This window comes from Cajanus cajan, chromosome 8, assembly GCF_000230855.2.
Source record: "Cajanus cajan strain Asha chromosome 8, NIPB_CcT2T_4, whole genome shotgun sequence".
NCBI lineage: Eukaryota > Viridiplantae > Streptophyta > Magnoliopsida > Fabales > Fabaceae > Cajanus > Cajanus cajan.
The window spans coordinates 10105393-10127655 of record NC_138524.1 but is presented as its reverse complement, the minus strand read 5'-3'; the positions used below and the strand labels follow the sequence as shown (position 1 = coordinate 10127655).

Sequence of the window (22263 nt, the reverse complement as noted above, 5' to 3'; positions counted from 1 at the left end):
AGGAGATAATCAAGGATTAAGAGTTAAGCACACCAGTAAGCCGATTAGAGGCGTATTACCTAATCCGGTAATCACGTCTAAAGGATACACCAATAATCCTTTCGTATTCTGAGGGCCGAACGAGTGCTCCGAACCAATATTCCGGTGTGGGGGAGGTACCTGCAAAAGGCACTCCGACGCTCAAGTCAGGACAAAGCGCAGATATCGATGGCAATTAATGAACAGTAACCTTACCTCGTGACAAGAGCTATTTATACTGACATTTATGGGCCCGGATTCCCATGGGCCTTGGGACGTGATTACCGGATTAGGTAATACGCCTCTAATCGGCTTACTGGTGTGCTTAACTCTTAATCCTTGATTATCTCCTTATTAGCGGGAACCCGGGGTTATGGATTATCTGGTGGCCGAATGCCAATCGGCTTCCTGGTTCGGACATTCGGGTGCCGATTGGGTTTCGGTTACCACGTGGCCGAATGGCCGAACCAGATAGCCGATTGGCCGAGCTAGGTGGCCGAATGGCCTTGCTAGTACACTTGCCCCCTAGCCTTGCGGAAGGTATACCTTTGGCAAGGGTACAAAAATAGGGTTCGAAGGGTGATGTGGGAAATCGAAGGGTCGGATGGATATCCATCGTTGGATCGCGAAGATCTGGCGGTTACACCATTTCAAATATTTTGAATTTTCCCGCCCCTCTCCCTTGCTATATATAGTGATGTGTGGTAGGGCCTCTCACGCTTACTACTCGCAGCCGAACAGTGTCATCCGAGCAAGTTTACGGGCTAAACGACGTACGCCGAGTGACCATCTTGAATTTAGATTTTTGGTGAGTCTCATCACATGGCTATTTCCTCCGAAAGCTCTTCGGCTAGTGTGGCTCGGCCATCATCATCTGAGGGGTCGTCGTCTGAAGATTCGGGGCCGAACGCGGATAGGTCTGATGGAAATACAGGTGCGTCCGAAGAGGTTTCAACTAGTGGGAGTGCAGAGATGCCTTTTAAAACTAAGCGTATCTCGAATCGGCAAAGATATGGGCCGTCTGAGGTACTTGATTACGAATGGGTGAACGGGGAGGTTACCTCGTATTATTCACGCTACCGAGACACAGACATGATTACCAACTTGTTATCTTATACCAAATGCCTTCGATTTAGTGCCGAAGAAGACCCGTATCCGATTGGGATTCGTTCGTGCCGAAACGACGCATTTCCGAATCCCGACATGGTGTGCTTAAACAAAGAGGCCGAGAGCATGGCATCTTTCTATGTGTACGATTGTCTTCTTCGAGACTTGAAGGTGAAACTGCCGTTCGACACATTCACCATGGGGGTTTTGAGAGTCTTGAACGTGGCTCCAACACAGCTACATCCGAACAGCTGGGCCCAGCTGCAAGGGTTCAAACACTTGTGCATGTGCTTGGCGATTAAACCTTCTCCTCTACTTTTTCTTTCGTTTTATTCGTCTCGACCATCAGATTTAGCCAAATGGGTTTCCCTTAGCCGTGTGGCGGATCGGCTGCTTTTGGATAGTTTTACCTCATCTTACAAGAATTTCAAAGCTGGATTTTTTCGGGTGACCATTCGGCCTAATGGGAGACGTTTCTTCTTCGGGACCGATGGGAGGAGCCTGTTTCCCTTGTACTGGACGCGTGCCCCTCGGCCGTATGATGTGGTGCCGAATGAGCTGCTCACGGCCGAAGAGCAGCGGAATTTACAGTTTTTGCTTCGACTCCCTAGGCGCTTGCCGACTAGGTCGCTAATAAATGTGGTCGAATCCTCCCGATGGGGAGATGACTTGATAGGTGCGTGACTTTCCTGTTTCGGCCTTTAGGTAAAATCATATTGATGTTCACTTGTTTGTTTGTGCAGGAATCATGGTGACGAGTGGTGCCGATGAGTTCAACATCCGCGACCTTCTGGCCGGTCGGATTCAGCAAGCTCGAGCATCGGGGATCGTAGGCAGCTCGGCCGTTGCACACGTACCAGGTCCGAACCAAGACAACCGAGTGCCCCCTACTCCGGAACGGAAGCGGAAGAAGGTCAAGAAGGGAAAAGAGGTGGTTCAGGAAGGGCCGAAACGAAAGAACAATGAGGAGCGGCCTGAAAAAACAAAGAAAGCTAAACATGCTCGGATGACACTGTTCGGCTGCGAGTAGTAAGCGTGAGAGGCCCTACCACACATCACTATATATAGCAAGGGAGAGGGGCGGGAAAATTCAAAATATTTGAAATGGTGTAACCGCCAGATCTTCGCGATCCAACGATGGATATCCATCCGACCCTTCGATTTCCCACATCACCCTTCGAACCCTATTTTTGTACCCTTGCCAAAGGTATACCTTCCGCAAGGCTAGGGGGCAAGTGTACTAGCAAGGCCATTCGGCCACCTAGCTCGGCCAATCGGCTATCTGGTTCGGCCATTCGGCCACGTGGTAACCGAAACCCAATCGGCACCCGAATGTCCGAACCAGGAAGCCGATTGGCATTCGGCCACCAGATAATCCATAACCCCGGGTTCCCGCTAATAAGGAGATAATCAAGGATTAAGAGTTAAGCACACCAGTAAGCCGATTAGAGGCGTATTACCTAATCCGGTAATCACGTCCCAAGGCCCATGGGAATCCGGGCCCATAAATGTCAGTATAAATAGCTCTTGTCACGAGGTAAGGTTACTGTTCATTAATTGCCATCGATATCTGCGCTTTGTCCTGACTTGAGCGTCGGAGTGCCTTTTGCAGGTACCTCCCCCACACCGGAATATTGGTTCGGAGCACTCGTTCGGCCCTCAGAATACGAAAGGATTATTGGTGTATCCTTTAGACAGGTACATTTAGTTTATCTAGTTTATCAAATATGAGTTTATCTAGTTTGCATCGAATGTTAGATAATATAAGAAATTAATTTTCTTTTTGACTGATAGTATAAGAAATTGTCGTTGTTGTTGCTATATATATATATATTTTTTTTTTCATCTTATTCAATGTTTTAAAACTTTGATTGGTAATTTATTTGAAAGGAACACAAAAAGTCACGTTGAACGCATGGCAATCACCCCGTGGGTACATGCTAGAACTCGTCTCTATTTAGACGAAAAAACTCATGTTTATTAGATTCGGGTTTGAGTTTTTTCTGAGTGATAAAATCGGGGGCGGGAGCGGGGGCAGGGACAAGGATGTTAATACCCGCCCCGTTCCTGTCCCCGCATTTGCCCCGCCCTCGCCCCGCTTAATAATATAATTAAAAAATTATTTATATATATAAACTAAAATTAAAAATATTTATATGTAAAAATTTGTATTATTTTATTTTTCTTTTATTTTTTTTTAAATTTGTTCATATTTATTTAAAGAAAAAAGAAATAAAAAAGGTAAGAGCGGGGGCGTGGCAGGGCGGGGAGGGAAAACCCGAACCCCGCCGGGAACAAGAATAAGTATTCAGATTTTATCTCCAGCGGGTTGGGGGCGGGGAACGTAAAACCCGCCCCGCCCAGCCGCGCCCCGTCCCGTTGCCATGCCTAATTGAACCAATGAAATTAGTAAATTTATGAAATAAATTATCTTTGTATAATTATTTAATTATTAATGAATATATATTTAAAAATTATTATTTTGAAAATCACAATGAAATTATTTTATAAAAGTATTTAGAGATAATTTTTATTTAATTAATAATATAATTTTCAACATGACAATTAATTTTTTTATATTCCAAACATGATTTGAGAAATCTATTTATTAGTCCAAAGCCTTTAGGTGGAATATTCTCGGTCAAAGTCATGTAGAAAAGAAATAAAGTCCCAATTCTTTTTGCACTATTTTATATTTAGATTCATATTAAATTATTTGGTTATAATTGGTCGGATGACACGCATTGTAACTTTCAGACATGGTTTGTCGTAGATTCTCATTCTCATTATTCTCATTCAATTTGTAGAACAAAATTTAAATAGAAAAATTAAAAGAAAAAATAAGAATAATATAGGAGGAGAAAGAGAAAGAGATTTTTGAAAATCTAAATGTTCCATTTACCATAATACCCTTATATTAAGACATGACTCTCTCTATGTATGGATGGCATTGGACGGAAAATGAGAAACGGCTCGTCGCATAAACAAACAAGAAAAATCCAAAACTCTAATTAACGGCGGCACCAAAATTGGCTTTTGCGAGCGCACTGAGACACCACTCTAGGGTTCGTTATTCGCATTCAATTTCTTCCCAACTTTCCTCTAATTTCCTTTTCGCACCACAAATTTTCGATATCGTGTTGCTCCCTTCTTCTCCCCTTCTCTCCAATTTCATTAGCTTCCACCGTTTACCCTAAGGTATTCTCCTTTCTTTCTCGCCCTAAAATACCGCGCCAAGACAATTTGTTATTTATTTATTTTTCTGTCTTTGGGTTTTTTATTGCTGAAATTTAACGTGTTGTGGTTACGGTTACGGTTGCTTTATGATTAGCTGTTAGAAGTGTGTAACGAACCCTATCTTAGTGCGTATCTGTAAATTTGTGGCAGGAAGGTGCACAGATTGGTACGTTTATTTTTGTGAGATTGGGCACTTGAGATTCTCCTTTTTGTTCTGCCTTCTCATTCCTTTCATGCCTAATTGTTTGTTCACCTTGCATTTGAGTGGAAAATTTTCATGTTTACATTTTCATGTTCCGTGAATATGGATTTTCATTGCCCCTCGATTGGCGCTTTGTGTTATATAAGAGCTTGTGCTCGCCAACATGCCAGTTGACCTCGGATCCCTTTGGGTTTCTCTGCCTTCATTAATCATTTTTTGTTCTTGTTTTTGACTTGCCTGTCAATGCTGCTAATTAAGTTATCACTTTCCCTTTAATAAACATCTTTGGCGGTGCGGCCTTGTAAGTCTTATCTCATTGCACGGCTTCTTCTGAGATTCATTCATTCACTGTACCCCCCTTGTTTGGCCTTTCTTTCTTTCCTTTCGATATGTGTATACTTCTTCCCAGGAATTCTTCTGGCCTCTGTGCCTTCTTCACAGTTGCCTCACAAGCTTGTTTCATTAGTTTCATAAGATGCCCCGGGGAAAAGCAAATTCTTCGACAGCTGCTAAGCCATCCAAGCCTGAAAAGCCGGTTGAATCCGATGAGAAGGTTGATTTTAAGGAGGCAAATGATACCGAGGAAGCAATGGAAGAAGAAATTGAGTATGAAGAAGTAGAAGAAGAAGAGGAAGTGGAAGAAATAGACGAGGAGGTGGAGGTGGAAGAAGAAGAAGAGGAGGAAGAAGAGGAAGACGAGGAGGAAGAAGAAGAAGAGGTTGAAGAAGTGGAAGAAGATGATTCCATTCAAAACCATAGCAGTGATGATGCAAAGGTGGAAGATGAGGATGAAAAGAAAATGCATGCCAAACTTCTTTCTCTTCCTCCTCATGGTTCGGAAGTATACATTGGTGGCATTCCTCATGGTATCTCAAATGATGATTTGAAATCATTTTGTGAGCGTATTGGGGAAGTTGCAGAGGTAAACCCCTGTCATTGTTATTGTACTGTGCTTATGCTTATATACAATGTCATCTATTAACTTGAATTTTGAGGAAACAGGTTCGAGTAATGAAGGGAAAGGGTTCTTCCGAGAACAAGGGCTTTGGTTTTGTGACCTTTAGAAGTGTGGAATTAGCTTCTAAAGCCATTGAAGAGCTGAATCATACAGAATTTAGGGTAATATGATAATCTCAGTCACTCTGCATTCAAAAGTCAATACTGATTCTCCTTTAAGTTGGTGGCTTTTTTATTGCTACTCTAGTATTACAAACATTGAAGATGCAGAAATTCTTAGTGAAATTTTGTATCCTGACCTTGTCAATTATCAATTCTCTCCAGGGTAAAAAAATAAAATGTTCGACATCTCAAGCCAAACACCGTCTTTTTATTGGCAATGTTCCAAGAAGCTGGGGCGAGGAAGATCTGAGGAAGATTGTAACTGAGGTTGGACCTGGGGTTACTGGTGTAGAACTAGTCAGGGTATGTATTTTTCTGTTGTGCTTGCTTTAGTTTTCCACTTTTAATAAAAGTGTCTAGTTTCTTTTTTTTTGTTATAGTGATGTATTACAACAACAATGTTAATATTTGTTCAATCCTTTGTTTCAGGATTTGAAGAACACCAACAATAACCGTGGCTTTGCTTTTATTGACTATCATAATCATGCATGTGCCGAGTATTCAAAGCAAAAGATGATGAGCCCATCATTTAAGCTAGATGACAATACTCCTACAGTTAGCTGGGCTGATCCTAAAAATGCTGATTCCTCTGCTACATCTCAGGTTTTGACTCACGTGTCTTCCTATTTTAAGCTTAGTTGATAATTGGTAGTTATGTTAATGTGCCAAGAAACTATTTAGGTGGCGTATCTGGTACACAAGTTATCTTTTGTGTATCATTATATTAAGGGGAAAAAGGGAAGGATAACAGAAAAAACTAAAAGAAATGTTCCTAAAATGAGTTTTCTCCATCCACAACAGCCATTATCTACTTTGGCATCCCTCTTTTCCTGCCCCCTCCAGCAACACTGACCACACAATGACACAACACCCAACTGAACTATCAGCGACCATATTAGGACCAATCCCTACAAATCCGACTGCCACAAAAAAGACAATCAAGGAAAAAAAAAAGGCAAAACCGTCATCATCCTGAGGTAGTGTTCATCGCTGATGATGCTGAAGCCAGTTTGGGGCTTGTTGGAGTGGCACTTGAAGGACTAGATAGAGTCTGGCAGCCTGAGGAAGGAGGAGAACTTTGCAAATTTTTTGATGAGGTTGGATAAGAGGGCCTGGGTGTTGGCAACATGCTTAAAGGCATGTTGAAGTGGAAAGTGACTCGATATATTCCCAATCATTCAATAAAATTTTTTAGTTTCTTTTTTAGATTTTTATCAAGAGAAATGCTAACAATATACTCTCTAACTCTAACTCTTACACTCTTTACTATTGACTATAATTTATTGGAAATCACAAATTTTGGCTGTCCCATTTCTCATTTAATGAGTCTCTCCTAATTGTACAGTTTTCAATTTATTTTAACCAATAGTAGGGTATGTGGTAAAAAAAAGTGTTAAAGAATATGTTGCTAGCACTCTTATCAATTTTGGAATTCAGATTTCCATTTTTTGGTTCATAATAATTTGGTGCTGGATTGTTGTTGGAGATATGGAAATTAAGGTTCGCTTATTGGGAAAGAAATGGCGGATATGATAGTTTTCTTGAAAAAGGTGACCAGTGATCGGGGATTACAACCACCTTTAAATGGGATTTGATAATAACTCTTATATGGCAGTGTAATAACTGTCATGGCAGTTATGGGTAGAAATTAGGGAATGATAATGCATTATTAGAATATGTGATAGGAAATACATATCCTGCATCGGCAGTTGTGTTAGAATTAGAAACTACCACGATGACAATTATTCATAGAGAATAACTGATATCAGTTATTTAACAGCATGGTGTGAATTAGGCAAAAGTTTTTATGTCATTTCTATGCTTGGCATATTTTATTGGTTTGTCAATCGAATTTCTATCAATGTTATTGGATTCCAATGTTTTGAAGATCAAGAAGGGGAGAGTTGATGGAATTCAAGAACTTAAGCAAATGTGGCATAAGTTTCTTAAAAAGCAAGGAGTCTATCTTGAGGATGGAGAGGCAACTCAACAAAAGAATACAATGCTGCACTCAACCAAGAGGGTGGAGGAGAACTAGGGTAGCAGTGTGGTTGTTACTCATTGCAACCATTAGAGCCAGAAAACAAAAATGCAGCATCTGATGCAATGACCATTGACCAAGACCCACAATCATTGTAGCAGCGAAGCAACCTCAAATGAAGTCAAATCAGTCTGAGAAACAGATATTGAAATATTTACAGTTCAGGAAGATCAACACCAACCAGTGGAAAGGGAGAAACTCAGTGGAGAATTTGGGCTAAAAAGACCATCTTCAACAGAAAATGGAGAGGGAAACCGTCCCTAGTGACAGGGCAATGGTGGATCAGAGAGGGGAAAGGAGCAAGTGATAGCTATGGAGGTTTGGGTCTCATGCAGTCTGATCAACTCACCACTGTCAAAATCCCGAGACTTGGACTCACCCAAGCAGGCTAATGGATCATCAATGATGAGTGACCTTTGGATCTCATGTATGCTGTCAAATCTTCCTCCTCCAGAACTTTTAGCTTTGATGCACAGCCAACAAGAAGAGAGTAACTGGGACACCATAGGAGAGGAGTTCCAGACTTTAGGAACTTAGCAGCAAAATAGTGACAGGTTATGGTCATGGAGACTCTGGCTGCTTTGATACTTTGTTGGCAAAAGAGAGAAATATTGTTTGGTAGAGAAATGCTTTTTTTTTGGCTCAGTTTATATATATATATATATATATATATATATATATATAATGAATGCATCGAGTAATAAGTACAAGAGCTAATCAAGGATTAATTACAGAGCCAATTAACAGCTACAAACTGTGTCTGAAACTATAGTTGACTAATGTCCTAACATGAACTAATTATGTTAATGGATATTGAAATAGTGTGTTTAGCTTGCAAGAGCTTTGTCTAATATATATATTAGAGTAAATTACACTGACAAGGTTTTGCGAGATTACGGATAAATCCCTTGGTTTTTTCTACCCCTATGCTAACTCTCCTTAATTGTTAGATTAACATGATACTGACGCCTCTTAGATATTACATTAATCTCCATTAATTGTTTGGAAAACATTGCTCCATGTTCCCTTATAAGGTAGATGTTATAAAAGCACGTGGTTTTTTGTGTAATTTTGCAGTATCTTAGGGGGTGCTAGTGTATATTATCAAGTACATTAAGTGTATGCGCTAATTAATGGTTACTAAAAATAGGTATAAGTGACTAATATTCTATCATATGCTATTATATGCTACTGAATATATGACTACTAAGCTGTTAAATGTAAGTCATATTTTAACAATTTCTATCCTAGATGCATTACTCTGTAAACAAACATTGAATTTAGTGAATTGTTTTGCATATGTGAACAGGTGAAGGCAGTATATGTGAAGAATCTGCCGAAGAATGTAACTCAAGAGCAGTTAAAGAAGCTTTTTGAACGCCATGGGAAGATTACAAAGGTGGTTCTTCCACCAACAAAGTCTGGACAGGAAAAGAACAGAATTGGATTTGTACATTTTGCAGAGAGGTCAAATGCCATGAAAGCATTGAAAAGCCCTGAAAGATATGAATTAGAAGGTAAGCATATTATCCAAATATCCAGCCTTTTATGATTATTTTATTTGAATGTGGTCGATATTATTTAGGCTTTTTTCATGTTTCAGGTCAAATTTTAGAGTGCTCTCTGGCAAAACCACAGTCTGATCAAAAGTCCGGAGGATCACACACACAGAAGCCAGGACCTGGATTGCTTCCAAGCTATCCACCAAATGTTGGTTATGGTTTGGTTGGGGGTGCCTATGGAGCACTTGGTGCAGGATATGCTGCTCCAGGTCTTGCGCAGGTGACATGCTTGTATTTCCATTTCCACTTGATACCTTTAAGCTTGTTTCCAGACCCAAAATTGTTCTTGTATGGTCTTCAGCTTTTGTGAAAATAAATCATTATGTTGATGCTAAATAATGGAATTCTAGAGCTACCAACTTCTATAGAATCTACATCCATATTGCATTACATTTAGATATGTTTTATATATTTTATATTTTACTAAAATCATGCATATATACTATAATTGCTACAGGAAGTTTATTTTCTTGCTAGGTGATCTATGTACTATATATGTGCTATTGATTCCCTATCACATTCACTATCTATTAACCTGAGATTCTGATGGCTGGAATTGTATCTTTTGCAGCCTTTGCTATATGGAGGAGGTCAAACTCCCGCTGGAATGGCCATGATGCCTATGCTTTTGGCTGATGGACGGATTGGCTATGTCTTGTAAGTAGAACAGAACTGTTTCTCTAAATGTTTAACTTGTTTTATCATTGACATTTGGTAAATTGGAAGATTCTGCAATGATGTTTTATATAAAATATTAATATTCCAATGACCTTATATGAAACCCTAGTTGCCTGAATCCAGAGGCTGAGAATTTATTTTATTCTGCAGGCAACAACCAGGAATGCAGCCACAAGCCCCACCCTCACATCATAGAGGTGGCAGGAGTGGTAGCAGTTGGAGTGGTAACAGGAGTGGTGGCCCTTCAAATAAGGGAAGGCACAACAATGATGGTGGTCAAGGGCGCAGATACCGTCCATATTAGTGGTCTTGTTATAGATTGTAGCATCCTCTTCTCTCAAATGTGTACTTAAGGCTTTACAAGCTCATTTAATGCATCAAAATATGCTACATTTTTTTTATTAAAAAATTGTTCTGTAGATTCAGTCCTGATTTCATTCATGTTGTCAGGGTATTTTATGTGTAAGTTGAATTCTTCCTATGTTTATAATATGAGCATTGCTATATAAGTCGAAACAAATTCCGAATCAACATCCGAATCATTAAAATATTAACATTTTTTAATAAGTTTATTATAAAATAATTATTTAATTTAATATTTTATTATTTAAATCAAATTTTTAATAATTTGGAACAAGTTTTGGAGTATATTTTCACCTTTTTTTAACGGAGGAAACCTCATGAAGTCCTTTGTCTGTTCCATAATAGAGATAATAAAGGGAACTCACCCATCCCATTGTTATTTAAGTAACCGACAAATATCACTAACCAGCCCACTTATTCATTTTCCCATGGATTTATACTTTACACTCGTATGGACTTATAAGACTTGAAATACAAAATCATTACTATTAAAATGATGCACAAAGCTCAGTGATTGATTAGTGTCAACTTCAAGAATTTTGGTTTAATTCACCAACCCATGGCGATTATAACTAGTCTAATCTCATGGATTTGGAAAGGCTACGACCTACGATTGTAGGGGCAATTATTTCATTTAATCCATATCGACCCAAGAGTTATTGGGTGCGAGTAACAAAATAAAGCTGTCCATGAATACTCCTAACAAGATGATATGCAGGAAAGTGTGCAAAACCCAACTTGATGACTTGAACTAACTCATCCTAATTTAACTAGTAGACAACGAGATTCATTTGGGTTAAGAGGCAAGTGAAAATCTGAAAAATTAACTGGTGGAAATCTAGAGGCGAGTTAGGATCAAATATAAGCCAACTCAATTCATCATTTTGCTTGTCTAACCTACTAGTCAATGTTACATATTTACAATACATTTCATTTTGTTTCGTTTCACCGAAAAAGCTCTAGTCTGTTAACTTTCTTTTTTTTTCTATTTTTTTTGGACCGATGCCAAAACTATTTTGGTTGTTACGAGTAACTATCATTTAATTTATTCTTCAAATTTCAATCTCATTAATAAGTGAAAAGTTATGTTACTCATGGTTATAGCAATCCATTCTTGTCTTAAATAAGTTTGGTCCTAATTTAACTCAGATACAATCCAGGTATTCGTAACTAAATGCAGTAAAACTGCTGACTTTTTAATGCATCTCATCTAACAGGTAAGTTTGTATACAACCTCTTTGTTTACTCTCCACACCCGTCGTGAAAGATTGCAAATTTGCAACTAATCAATATTTAAGATGGAATATCATTTCTTTCCAAATATACTCCTTACATCACGGGTTAGGAATATGCTTTACTGACAAACAATCAAAAGCTATATTTGCGACGTTAGTACCTAGTAAGAACATCATCCAATTAACAAGGACTCATGCACATTATCAACATAACAAAATATAAAGCCCTGGCTCAGTCACAACTAGTGCAACTTCAGTCATCCCTTTGAATCATTCGTCCATTTGGTCATCACCACCCTCACCTTTGTCGGAACACTCATCTTTATCAGCATCCTCACCTTTATTAGAACCCTCACCTTTACCAGGTGACTCACCTTCCAACTTCCTTTTCTTTCTTGCCTCATCTTCCTTTCCCTTTGACCCTGCTGCTTTCTTTCCAGCATTCTTCTTTCTAAACTCTGTTAGACAATGAAGCAAGAGTGAGGTGGGCTAGAAACTATGCAGACACTGTAAATGAATTCTTCCAAAACAAACTGTCTGCCAGGTGCCGATTTACTAATGCAAAACACTACAAAGTGATGGCTTGTTTGCTTCAAAAATGTTCTCCCTCTAGTCTCCTACTATACATATGTAACTCAATATGAATAAAATAAGAGATCCTCCAGCTCCTGTTTATAGTTTTGAACCAAATATTTCCCACTACACTAGCTGATCATGCATGTTTATTTAGCAGTTAGCACAACAACAAAGAACAAAGTAATTAACAAACCAGGATCATATATTGTCTTATGAAAAAACAAACTCAGTCTTAGCAGCAGAATCAATGAATGCATCAAAACAATAGCCATCTCCGAGTTGAACATACATTTGAGATTCACTCATCACATGCTCTCACCTCTCACCTTGTACGCCTCTCTCTCTCTCTCTCTCTCTCTCTCTCTCTCTCTCTCTATATATATATATATATATATATATATATATATATATATATATATATATATATATATATATATATGCATACACTGATACACACAGAGAGAAGGGGTATATCAAGATGATGAGAGAGAGAGGACTGAATCATGACCATTGAATCAAATCACGATAGATTGATATTAAATCATAAAGTCAAACGGCTTTTTAAAGTGGTCATGCAATTATTAAACTTTCAATCATAACCATCTATATATGGTCGTATGATCTAGATTTAATCTTCTAACTCTCTTCATAATGTCACAATGTTTTCTTGCTAACTTTTAGAACAAGGTGATTTCACAAGAACTTGACATGTTACTAAAGATAAATCAGAGCTAGTAGACCCTGATCTTTGGTCTGAACTGAAGATTGTAAGTGAAAGTGACCAACCTTCAAGAGAAGCTTTTAGAGGGCGAATAAACTCGGGAAACTCAGTATCTTCAAGAGCTTTGAAAACATCCTCAGCATTGATAATCTGCCTCTTTGACTCCTTACATATGTCATTAGCCCTGCATCACACCATCACATCACATACCATACAATACACACACATATATGTATACATTACATATACATACAAATATAACACATGTACCCCATTACCGATCTGCTTCTTCTATCTAAATAATTTCACATTTTTATTTCCTCCCACGGATTAATTTCATCATCTATTAACCGATCATCCGATCTGAATCCTAGTTTTTGTAATTAGGGGAGAAGGGTTTCAAACTTAAAAATTGAGACTGTTGAGTGAAATTGAATCGAGATTTCGAGGGCTTACGTGGCAGAAAGGTAGTGGATGAAGATTCTGGCGCTTTCGGAGAATGCGAGAAGACCGTCTTTGCTGACGGAAATGTCTCCGTCTTCGGAGCAACGAGACAGCTTATCCTTCACCACGCGCCGCACGATGGCCCGTGGCAGCTCCTCCGCCTCCGCCGCCATTCTCTTCTTCAATTCTTGGAATTGGAATGGATTTAGGGTTAGGGTTTTGTAGTTAGGTTTATTTTCCCGCCATTACCCAATCTTTTATTTCAATTTTGTAAGCGCGTCAAAAGTGAAAACAAAGTTTTACAATTGCCACATCGAATGAGACTAAGGCATATAATCCGATCTAATTCTAAACTTATCAAAAATATGTAGGACCAGATTGGATTAATATAATATTTTAACATAACATATTAATATTAATTAGTGGTGTTAAGAAATTCAGGTCTTTATATTTATATGTTAAGAAATTCACGTTTGAGTGCCATTTTTTTTTATTATTTAATTAGTAGAATCATTTAGGGTTTTTAGGATTTTAAATAAAAATAAGAATTTTATAACTCATGCAATAATTTTTAATATTAATTGAATAGTAATTTTTCTTTTAAGTTTACTTAAATGATAGAAGTTTATAAAATGATTATTTTTCTATCATGAATTTCATATATAAGTTTAAATAATTTTCATTAAAAATTCTTCTAAGATACAATAATTATTAATGTTAGTTGGATAATATTTTTATCTTTAACATTATTTGATTAAGAGGTTTTAATGACTAATTATTTGTTAGCTTATAATAGAGAGTTTTTGACCTACATTAAGTTTGAGGCCTTAAAGTTACATCTGACATGATAATGAATTTTGTACTTGATACTTTGACTCAATCACTTGAAAATTAACAAATTTTCAACATACAAAATACTAAATAACATTTATGCATCACTACAAATCCATTTTCATCAACAAAACACAACATGCAACTACTAATAAATCAAGCTCACCAAATTTTTCTTCAAAACACCAAAAACCCTACGAATAAGGAATCAACTCTTAAATTCACAACAACATAGCCACAATGAGAAATAAATCAAACAAAAATTCAACAACAGTTCAACCAAAAAGCCTCCCTTACCTAAAAATCAATCAGAAAAGGAGGAAAATGGATTCCTTCAAAACTTCATACGATGACTATAAGACTCCAAATCTCAACTCTAGTGACTTGAATCTTAGTTCAGTCACTCACTAATTTTAAGAGAAGGATTTCTGCACTTTCTAGAAAACTCGAAAGATAGAGGAAGAATTTTTTACTTCAAAGCTTCTCTCTCTAGTTTTCTTTAAAAAATGAATTTATGAATCTCAAATTTTGAAAAAAATATGAAATACTTTTTTGAGATTGGTCAATCTAACCTTTGCTCATATTAACCTCCTAAACAACAAAAATTCATTACAATTTATAAACCCTTAGAATTTTACAACTAATTAACTAATCACAACATAAAACAATTAATAAAAAACACCAATCATTAATAAAATGCAAAGTATTACAAATTTAATGTAATGTTTTCACTTATAAGAATACTAATATATTTGTTCAACAAAATTTGGTAGAGTTATTAACAAAATTTGAGTATAAGAATTAAAGTAAGATCTTTTAAAATTATGAAACTAAAAATATCAATTTTTAAATTTAAAAAATTAAAAACAAAATTATTCTAAATCTGATACAACAAAACATATTTAAACCTAAAATTTATTTAGCATCGATCACATGTATGATACTTCGAGCAAGATTCATTACGGGTAACAATTTTTTCCCAAATATTTAATATAGTTGATTAAGTTGGAATAACTTTATATTGATTGATCTAAGCGTTTGTTGATACCGTGAAGTGGTTATACTCTCTTTCATATGAAAAGCGTATTCTTGTAATATTATATACTTCATCAATTTCATAATAACTACAATTTTAATATTTAAAAAAATTATAAATAAATGATGTTATCATTTTTAATATAATATTTTTTAATTCACCATTTCATAAATTATTCAACTAACACAATTAAAATTATTTTAATAAATTTATATATAATGTGATACCTTAACCAGTATTGAATATCGAGATTAAGCGAATAAAAAAAAGACGATTACCTCAAAATTCAATATTTTTATGGATACAATCTTTGGAATTGTTCATATACATCATAGCTCTCACAATTTCCGAAAATTAAAAAATAAGATAATTTTTAAATGTTACAAAAAAACACGGTAGTCCTTTTTTTTTTTTTATTTAAAATTTTATAATATTACTATACTCCTTGTTGTTAAACCTCCAATTTCGGGGATTTATTTTGATCATTGCTACAACTGTTAAATCAATGTCTATATGAATGATGATATATGTTTTAGATTATATGAACCAAACGCCAACTTCTTCATTCAAAGTGAGGATTTTCCTTAGACAAATGAAGAGAAAGTTGTGCTGTTTTAGTTTCCTTCTCCCTGCAAGGATATATCAAAGTCAATAACATGCAATCAAATAAGTATTACATTTAGGGATTTATATCAATGCAGTAGAAAATGATGCATTTAGTGCAGTCAGCACTTGAATGGTTTAAATTTTGATCTTAATATATATCAAATTTGAAGCATAGATTTAAAGTTCTGGATTTAGGTCCACACCTTTCCCACTCAAATTCTGAAAGCACAGTTTGAAAGATATCTCAAAATTGATAGAAATGTCACTATTACACCATATATATTACTCTTAAACCTTGTTTAATAAATTAAATGGTTATTATACTCCATTTGCAATAATTTAATTTGAAATTTTAACTTTTTTAGTTAATATTTTGTTATTATACAAGATTTAAAAACATTCATTAACTTTTACTCCTATGTTTGAATCCAACTTAAGTTTTTAATTTATTTTTTGTGGATCTCATTTTATCTCATTTGCTTTAAACAAAAGAACCAACTAATATCATAAGTGAGTTGCTACGCTAATACTTTTTTTTAATGAATTTTAGTACAATTATATTTTAAATTAATTAATAATTAAATATAGAGAAATCAAAAAGAGAGAATTCAACACTAAAAAATCCTTAAATTTTCTAAATATGATACCATGACTGAGACGTAATTATAATTTTATTTTATTTATTTTAAACGGGTATTATATGTTGAGTTTTTTCTGTCAAATTATATGACCTGTTTATTTTTACTTCCTTTTTTTTATTATAAATAAAAAATAAACTTTTTTATTTTAAAATATAAGTAAATTTTAACTACTTTTATCTTATTTAAAAATAATGTTATGAAATTAGTAAAATTTAATTCAAATAATTAATTTTTTTAATAAGTATAAAATTATTATTTTTCTCATAATAAAGAATAAAGGAAGTAATATTTAATAGCAAATAAACCTTTGTTCATAAAATTAAAACTTGAGTTTTAGTAATCTTATTCTTGAGCTAACCATAAATATAATTTCTCATATTATAATAATGCTTTCACAGTCGCTTACTTGCAAGGAAAAAAGGGAAAAAAAGAAAAACTACACTTTCAAAACACGTTCTTGTGGCTTTTTTTTATTTTTATTTTTATTTTTTATTTCAACTCTATTTAATTAAAACATGGTATAACAATATTTTGTTTGTCAATGTAGTACTAAATCAGGAAGAAAAAAAAAGTGCCTCTTTAATGCAGTACTGTAGGAATAGGGGTGTGCAAAAAATCCAAATTGATCCGAACCGATCCATAACCGATCCGATCCATATTGAAAAATCCGATCCATTTTGAAAAAAAATCCGAACCGAACCATTTTATAAAACCGGTTCAGTTATCCGATCCATTTTTACAAAGTGGATCGGTTCGGTTCGGTTTGGTTTTTTAAAAAAACTGATCCATATATGAGTAAAAAGTGGATAACTGCACCGCACCGAACCGATCCAATTTAAAAAAAACCGATCCATATTTTAAGAAAACCAAACCGATCCACTTTATAAAAAATGGATCGGTTAACCGATCCACTTTTATAAAACGGTTCGATTCGGTTTGGATCGGTTTTTTCGGATCGGTTTTTTGAAAAAACCGATCCATGAACACCCCTATGAATCATGAAATCACTCTTTAAGCTAGAAATTTTCAAGTGGATGCTTTTTTACCTGTCAATTATCTTATCCTGTTTAGACCTTTAACTTAAGTGATGAATGAATACAAAAATTCACTTTCAAGTTTCAAGGGCATGGACCATGCTATATTCATGTCAATATATTACACGTGGTTTTTGTCCTAAAAAGATGCACCAAAAATTCTAAATCAGGTTCCTTCATAAAAGGTTTTAGCCACTCATATGCTCATAACCCTTTCCATTTTATGAGATATATACTATACTTATTATGTCATATACGCAAGCACATAATTTTCCAACACGTTTTTTGACATCGGAATAATTCACAGCTAGAAATTCCTACTGCATGAGCATGAACATGACTCACCGTTAAAGATAGTATAAATTCTTAACCATTTCAAGCATCTCTTTTATAATACCCTTCTCATTAACTACTTATTTCACACTTTCATTAATTAAATAATATTTCGGCGTACCAAAAATTTCATATTACTTGAGAGTTGAGAGTGGAGATCAATTTAGAAAAGCATTTTTTTTATTAACTCATCAAGACATTTTTTAAGAATAAAATCATGATCACATATCAGTTTCAAAGTGTGTAATATCTCAAAATAATTTTAAATTTTTTTTTTGGGAATTAAAAGGAGGTAATTATTGGAACAAGATGGAGATATATATGATATAAGGTTCACAAATCATAACCATGGAAAAAACTTGTGGGGTTTGAATTTCTGAAATGAGGTTCTGAGGGCTTTTCTGTTTAGTGTGATGCAACTGATTTGGACTTTTGTATAGCTGAAGACAAGAAGAATTTCATCCACAGGAAGATTCATATGCATGATTGCAAGTGGGAGATAAGGAAGATGGAGACTCATTACCAAATTTTAATATTCAAAAGAGTAATGAAGGTTTTGTTGGGGTGGTTAAAGTCGGCACAAGAGTCCACTTGGGGCATGCACAAAATGGACAGCATTTGACAGGTTCTGCTTTAATTGACATTTAGGCAGAACCTTTCTACAGTATGGTTCCAAAACTTTTCCCATTGGCAATTTTTAAACTGTTCTATTTTGAAAAATACTATTAGAAAGTGAAGATTAAAGTGGTAACATGAAAAAAGGCTTTCCTCTTTGAGCCTCTGACAGAACTTTCTAACACAACCATATCATTTCTAATTTACTGTGACATGGTAGAATGAATCCATAACATGTTCAGTAATCATCTTCTTATCTAACATGTGTCCTATAAGACTTGAATAAAGGAAAAGAAAAATCTACATCCCTTTACTTGTATATTATCATTCTAGCTTTTTAAACAAACCGTTTAAATAAACTTTTCCAAAAATAAGAGAAGAAAAAATAAAGTTAACTTTTTCTTAAGTTAAAATTAGTAATACATAAACTTATTTTATTTTTTTCTTTTCATTGTCTTCTCTTATATACTTTTAGAGGAATTTATCTAAACATATTATAGTTTCGGTACTCAAGTATCCCACTAAGACTGAAAACAGTAATCGCAGAAAAAACCAAGTACCTTGCGGATAAAATGCAAGGAAAATTATTAAAAAGGAGAAAAATATATGGAAAAATTAATTTTTTCCTCACCTCGAATAACTTTCGATTGCAAGGGAATAAGTATGGGAATTCCTCTGTTTCCTTTGAGTTCTTCCTTCTTCTGATCATCATCTTGAAAGCTCCAAAGCAAAGATCAAGCATGTAACTATACATGCAAGAAAATTGACACACAAAGTCTGCAGATTAAGAGCGATGGAATCATTAATTAGATATATATTAAAAACTACTCGATCAAAATATATAATCTGCAAGCCAAATAGGCAAATATTAAGGAAGAAAAAAGATAGAGAGAATTTTAAAAAGTATATGAAACTTCCATCATGTGTCTACTTACATTGGATTTAGCTGCCATAGGCATCTGTGGGAGATAACCCTTCAATCCAATGTTATAAACTGGAACACCATTAGGATAGTAAAGGCCATAGTTTCTCTCTGATGCTGGACCAGGCTTCAAATTCTCATTAAAAAGTGCAAAGACATATATGTCAATTGGAACAGAAGGATTTGCAGGAGTGCCTTGTCTCTGCTCTATTCTTTTGAGCAAGTTACCATTATACAATGCTGCATTCTGTGGTGTGGCTCCAACCTCTTCTGGGTCACCACTAGAAGGCCAACCAGTCTCAGAAATCCTCACTTGAATATCACTATGCCCCATTGCTTTGATGGCAGCATAGACAGAATCAATTTGAGCATACAACATGTTGTCATAATGCAAGTTAGTGTTTGGATCAACCAAGCCTTGGTTTGGTTGAAAAAGTACGTAGTTTAAGGACACTTCATTTGGGTTGTCTTTGTATGCAAAGAAAGGGTATGCATTGATTAGGAAAGGTGTGTTGATTTGAGCATGAAAATCTAGAAGGGGTTGGATGTATTGCACAAGATCTTGCCTAAAAGCACCAGATGAAGGAGGGTAGGAATTGGATATTATGTTGAAGGAATGTGCAGTGGTGACAGAAACTTGTTGGTCTAGTCCAAGATTAACAAGGGCATCATGCACATTTTGCATTGCTGGGAGGAGGTTCAGCATTAGTTGAGTATCATTGCTATTGAAAACCTCATTTCCCACAGTGATGCTAGTGATTTTTGTTTGTGAGAGGTAAGGTTGAACATGCTGTTGAATCCAAGTTTGTGCTTTGGATAGATTTGTCATGTTCTGTAGGAACTCATTTCCAAGTCCTATAACGAATTCCACATTGGATTGGGAGAAGGCTACTAGAACATTTGGATCAGCATCATAGAGTTTGATCCTACTCACGTTCATGGATTTTATAAGAACAGCCACTTGAGATGGAAGAGGTAAATTGTTGGCTATCTGTCCATAGTTGATTCCAAAGCCATCGCCATGGATTGGCACAAACATATCTGAAACCAAAATTTAAAAATCAGCACGTTTTCAAGAGAAATATCTGGTTAATGCAGTTTAACTTGCACAAATGATCAAACATTGAATCAAAATGGTCCTTTAAGTCAGATTATACATATCATTAGGAGAATATATACTACTTCCAAGTTGAGATAGTTGATTCCTCTTATCAACATGGTTTTTCATTCTTGTGAAGCTATTCTGATCACACTAAACAAGGGTAGATAGATAGAATTAGAATGTTCCATTTCCAAGATGAGTATGAATAGAATAAGACTATCTTAGATAACATATATTGTTTCTTTTCTTATTCATCCACTTTCCTAGGAATCAAATGGAATCAAGCAGAAGTAGATAACGAACCCGAAACGGTGAGAAGAAACAAAAGCATTGACATGAAGGAGAAGGATCTGATCATGATGGCCATAGACCACAACTGAGAGCACCACGCTTGTAGGCACAGAAACTGAGATGATGCAAAAGTTGGCCACCTAATAAAACTTTTCATAACGTGTGACCCTTGATGTATATATACATATATATTAATCATTGTCCAGTGAGGATCAGGGAAACTCTGTTTTCAAGAGCAATGCTATTATTACTATTTCAGTTTATTTACATCATTCTGAAAGTACTGTTACTAAAATCGATAATAAAACAAAAATAAATGTGCATTTTATTACACTACCTCTTTGTTTTTTTTTCCCTGAATAAGTATGACGTAAAAAGTAATGTAAAAAAATGATGTACAGATGATTTTGCTTTCATGTAAGACTTGTAAAGATAATATATACATTATAGTTATACACAAAGTACAACAAAACAAATGAAAATACAGACTCTGTTGGTGAAGCCTACTCTCATTGTAAGTGTGGACCCCTGATCGCTGATCCCACTCATTCCAAATGTGAGGACCACACATACAGTGATTATTTAATGTGTTGTAAATTCATCGTTTTAATTATATCACAAGTTTTTCTTTTATGTAAAAGAAGGTATTTGACTTTTTATATTTTTTGAATTATTATAGACTTTACTAAGAGAAAATTAGATAGTAAAAATATTTTTTTACACCATAATAAAAAGAATTTTAAAATCCACTAAGATTAATCTAGAAATATCGTTACAGTGATTACACAAAAAAAAAGGAATAACTAATTATTATTCAAGTAATTAATAAGTATATAAATAATTAATTGACACTATATTAGTAATTTTTTTATCCTTGAGTCTATTTCTCATTTCTGGTTAGGCATAGGTTAAGTGAGTTTTTTTAACCATGTTACATGGTGAGTATTCTTCCTTAAGATAATTTATTTTATATATAAGATTAGGAACAACTCGATTAATAAACACAAATTCTTGTCACTTGTATCAATCAATATTGATAGTAAGATCTATTTATTAAACAAGTTAATTTTAAGAAAATATATTTAATTAAAAAGTATGATAAGTGGGGGATTAAAGATAATACTAAAAAAAGGTTTAAAACACTCACGCATCTTAACATACTCAATCAATTAGGTTATACTTCCTTAATAATTAAAAATATTATATCTTAGTAAAAAAATTAACTTTAAAAGTTAATTAATTGAAATAAATAAAATATACAACAATAATTTTTACTATGATATTTTTAGATTGTATGCTTATTAGTTTATTTAAATATTTTAGGCCTTCAAAATTATTTAATTGGTTTAAGCTGGTTTACTAATGAAAATTCTGTAATAAAAAGATTAACTCAATTTTACCCTTCTACTGGAATAAAATAGTCTTTTAAGAAAGAAAAAAAATTAACAGGCCTCTTAAGAAAATTTATTACAGCTCTCAAAAAAAAAAAAATAGTACTCCTGAATTACATCTTTTAACTAATTACGAAAGCTTATATGCTAAGACTAAT

At 34.8% G+C, this 22263-nt stretch overlaps 3 protein-coding genes across 5 annotated transcripts; 1 reads left to right on the top strand and 2 right to left on the bottom strand.

Annotated features, from left to right (window-relative positions):
- The first annotated feature begins 4112 nt into the window (after positions 1-4112).
- Positions 4113-10484, top strand: LOC109798435 (heterogeneous nuclear ribonucleoprotein Q). 3 transcript variants are annotated; one of them, XM_020358717.3, is made up of 10 exons: positions 4113-4323; positions 4513-4528; positions 5031-5486; positions 5567-5683; positions 5846-5986; positions 6113-6286; positions 9034-9241; positions 9328-9506; positions 9858-9943; positions 10115-10484. In XM_020358717.3, the coding sequence occupies exons 3-10, from the start codon at positions 5040-5042 to the stop codon at positions 10266-10268; spliced, it is 1506 nt and encodes a 501-aa protein (XP_020214306.1). In that variant the 5' UTR covers positions 4113-4323; positions 4513-4528; positions 5031-5039; the 3' UTR covers positions 10269-10484. The 3 variants fall into 3 exon arrangements, with proteins under 3 accessions (XP_020214306.1, XP_020214304.1, XP_020214305.1); XM_020358715.3 differs by lacking the exon at positions 4513-4528; XM_020358716.3 differs by lacking the exon at positions 4513-4528 and having other exon boundaries at positions 4974-5486.
- Positions 10485-11602: 1118 nt separating this feature from the next.
- On the bottom strand, positions 11603-13589 carry NF-YB11 (nuclear factor Y, subunit B11). The gene is made up of 3 exons (XM_020358576.3): positions 13316-13589; positions 12925-13043; positions 11603-12020 (listed from the first exon to the last, which is right to left on the bottom strand). Exons 1-3 carry the CDS (start codon positions 13474-13476, stop codon positions 11833-11835), a joined length of 468 nt encoding a protein of 155 aa, XP_020214165.1. The 5' UTR covers positions 13477-13589; the 3' UTR covers positions 11603-11832.
- Positions 13590-15444: 1855 nt separating this feature from the next.
- Positions 15445-20949, bottom strand: LOC109798347 (glucan endo-1,3-beta-glucosidase 14). Its single transcript, XM_020358575.3, has 4 exons — positions 20727-20949; positions 19335-20362; positions 19031-19176; positions 15445-15799 (listed from the first exon to the last, which is right to left on the bottom strand). Exons 1-3 carry the CDS (start codon positions 20911-20913, stop codon positions 19108-19110), a joined length of 1284 nt encoding a protein of 427 aa, XP_020214164.2. The 5' UTR covers positions 20914-20949; the 3' UTR covers positions 15445-15799; positions 19031-19107.
- Between the last annotated feature and the right edge of the window lie 1314 nt (positions 20950-22263).

Coding starts and splice junctions, on each gene's coding strand:
- LOC109798347 (XM_020358575.3), bottom strand. CDS start 20,913: ATGATTAATATATATGTATATATACATCAAGGGTCACACGTTATGAAA. Junction 20,363..20,726: donor GTTTCTTCTCACCGTTTCGG/GTTCGTTATCTA, acceptor TTTTGGTTTCAG/ATATGTTTGTGCCAATCCAT. Junction 19,177..19,334: donor CTATGGCAGCTAAATCCAAT/GTAAGTAGACAC, acceptor CTTAATCTGCAG/ACTTTGTGTGTCAATTTTCT.
- LOC109798435 (XM_020358715.3), top strand. CDS start 5,040: ATGCCCCGGGGAAAAGCAAATTCTTCGACAGCTGCTAAGCCATCCAAG. Junction 5,684..5,845: donor TGAATCATACAGAATTTAGG/GTAATATGATAA, acceptor AATTCTCTCCAG/GGTAAAAAAATAAAATGTTC. Junction 6,287..9,033: donor ATTCCTCTGCTACATCTCAG/GTTTTGACTCAC, acceptor ATATGTGAACAG/GTGAAGGCAGTATATGTGAA.
- NF-YB11 (XM_020358576.3), bottom strand. CDS start 13,476: ATGGCGGCGGAGGCGGAGGAGCTGCCACGGGCCATCGTGCGGCGCGTG. Junction 13,044..13,315: donor ATCCACTACCTTTCTGCCAC/GTAAGCCCTCGA, acceptor GGTGTGATGCAG/GGCTAATGACATATGTAAGG. Junction 12,021..12,924: donor TCTAAAAGCTTCTCTTGAAG/GTTGGTCACTTT, acceptor ATTGTCTAACAG/AGTTTAGAAAGAAGAATGCT.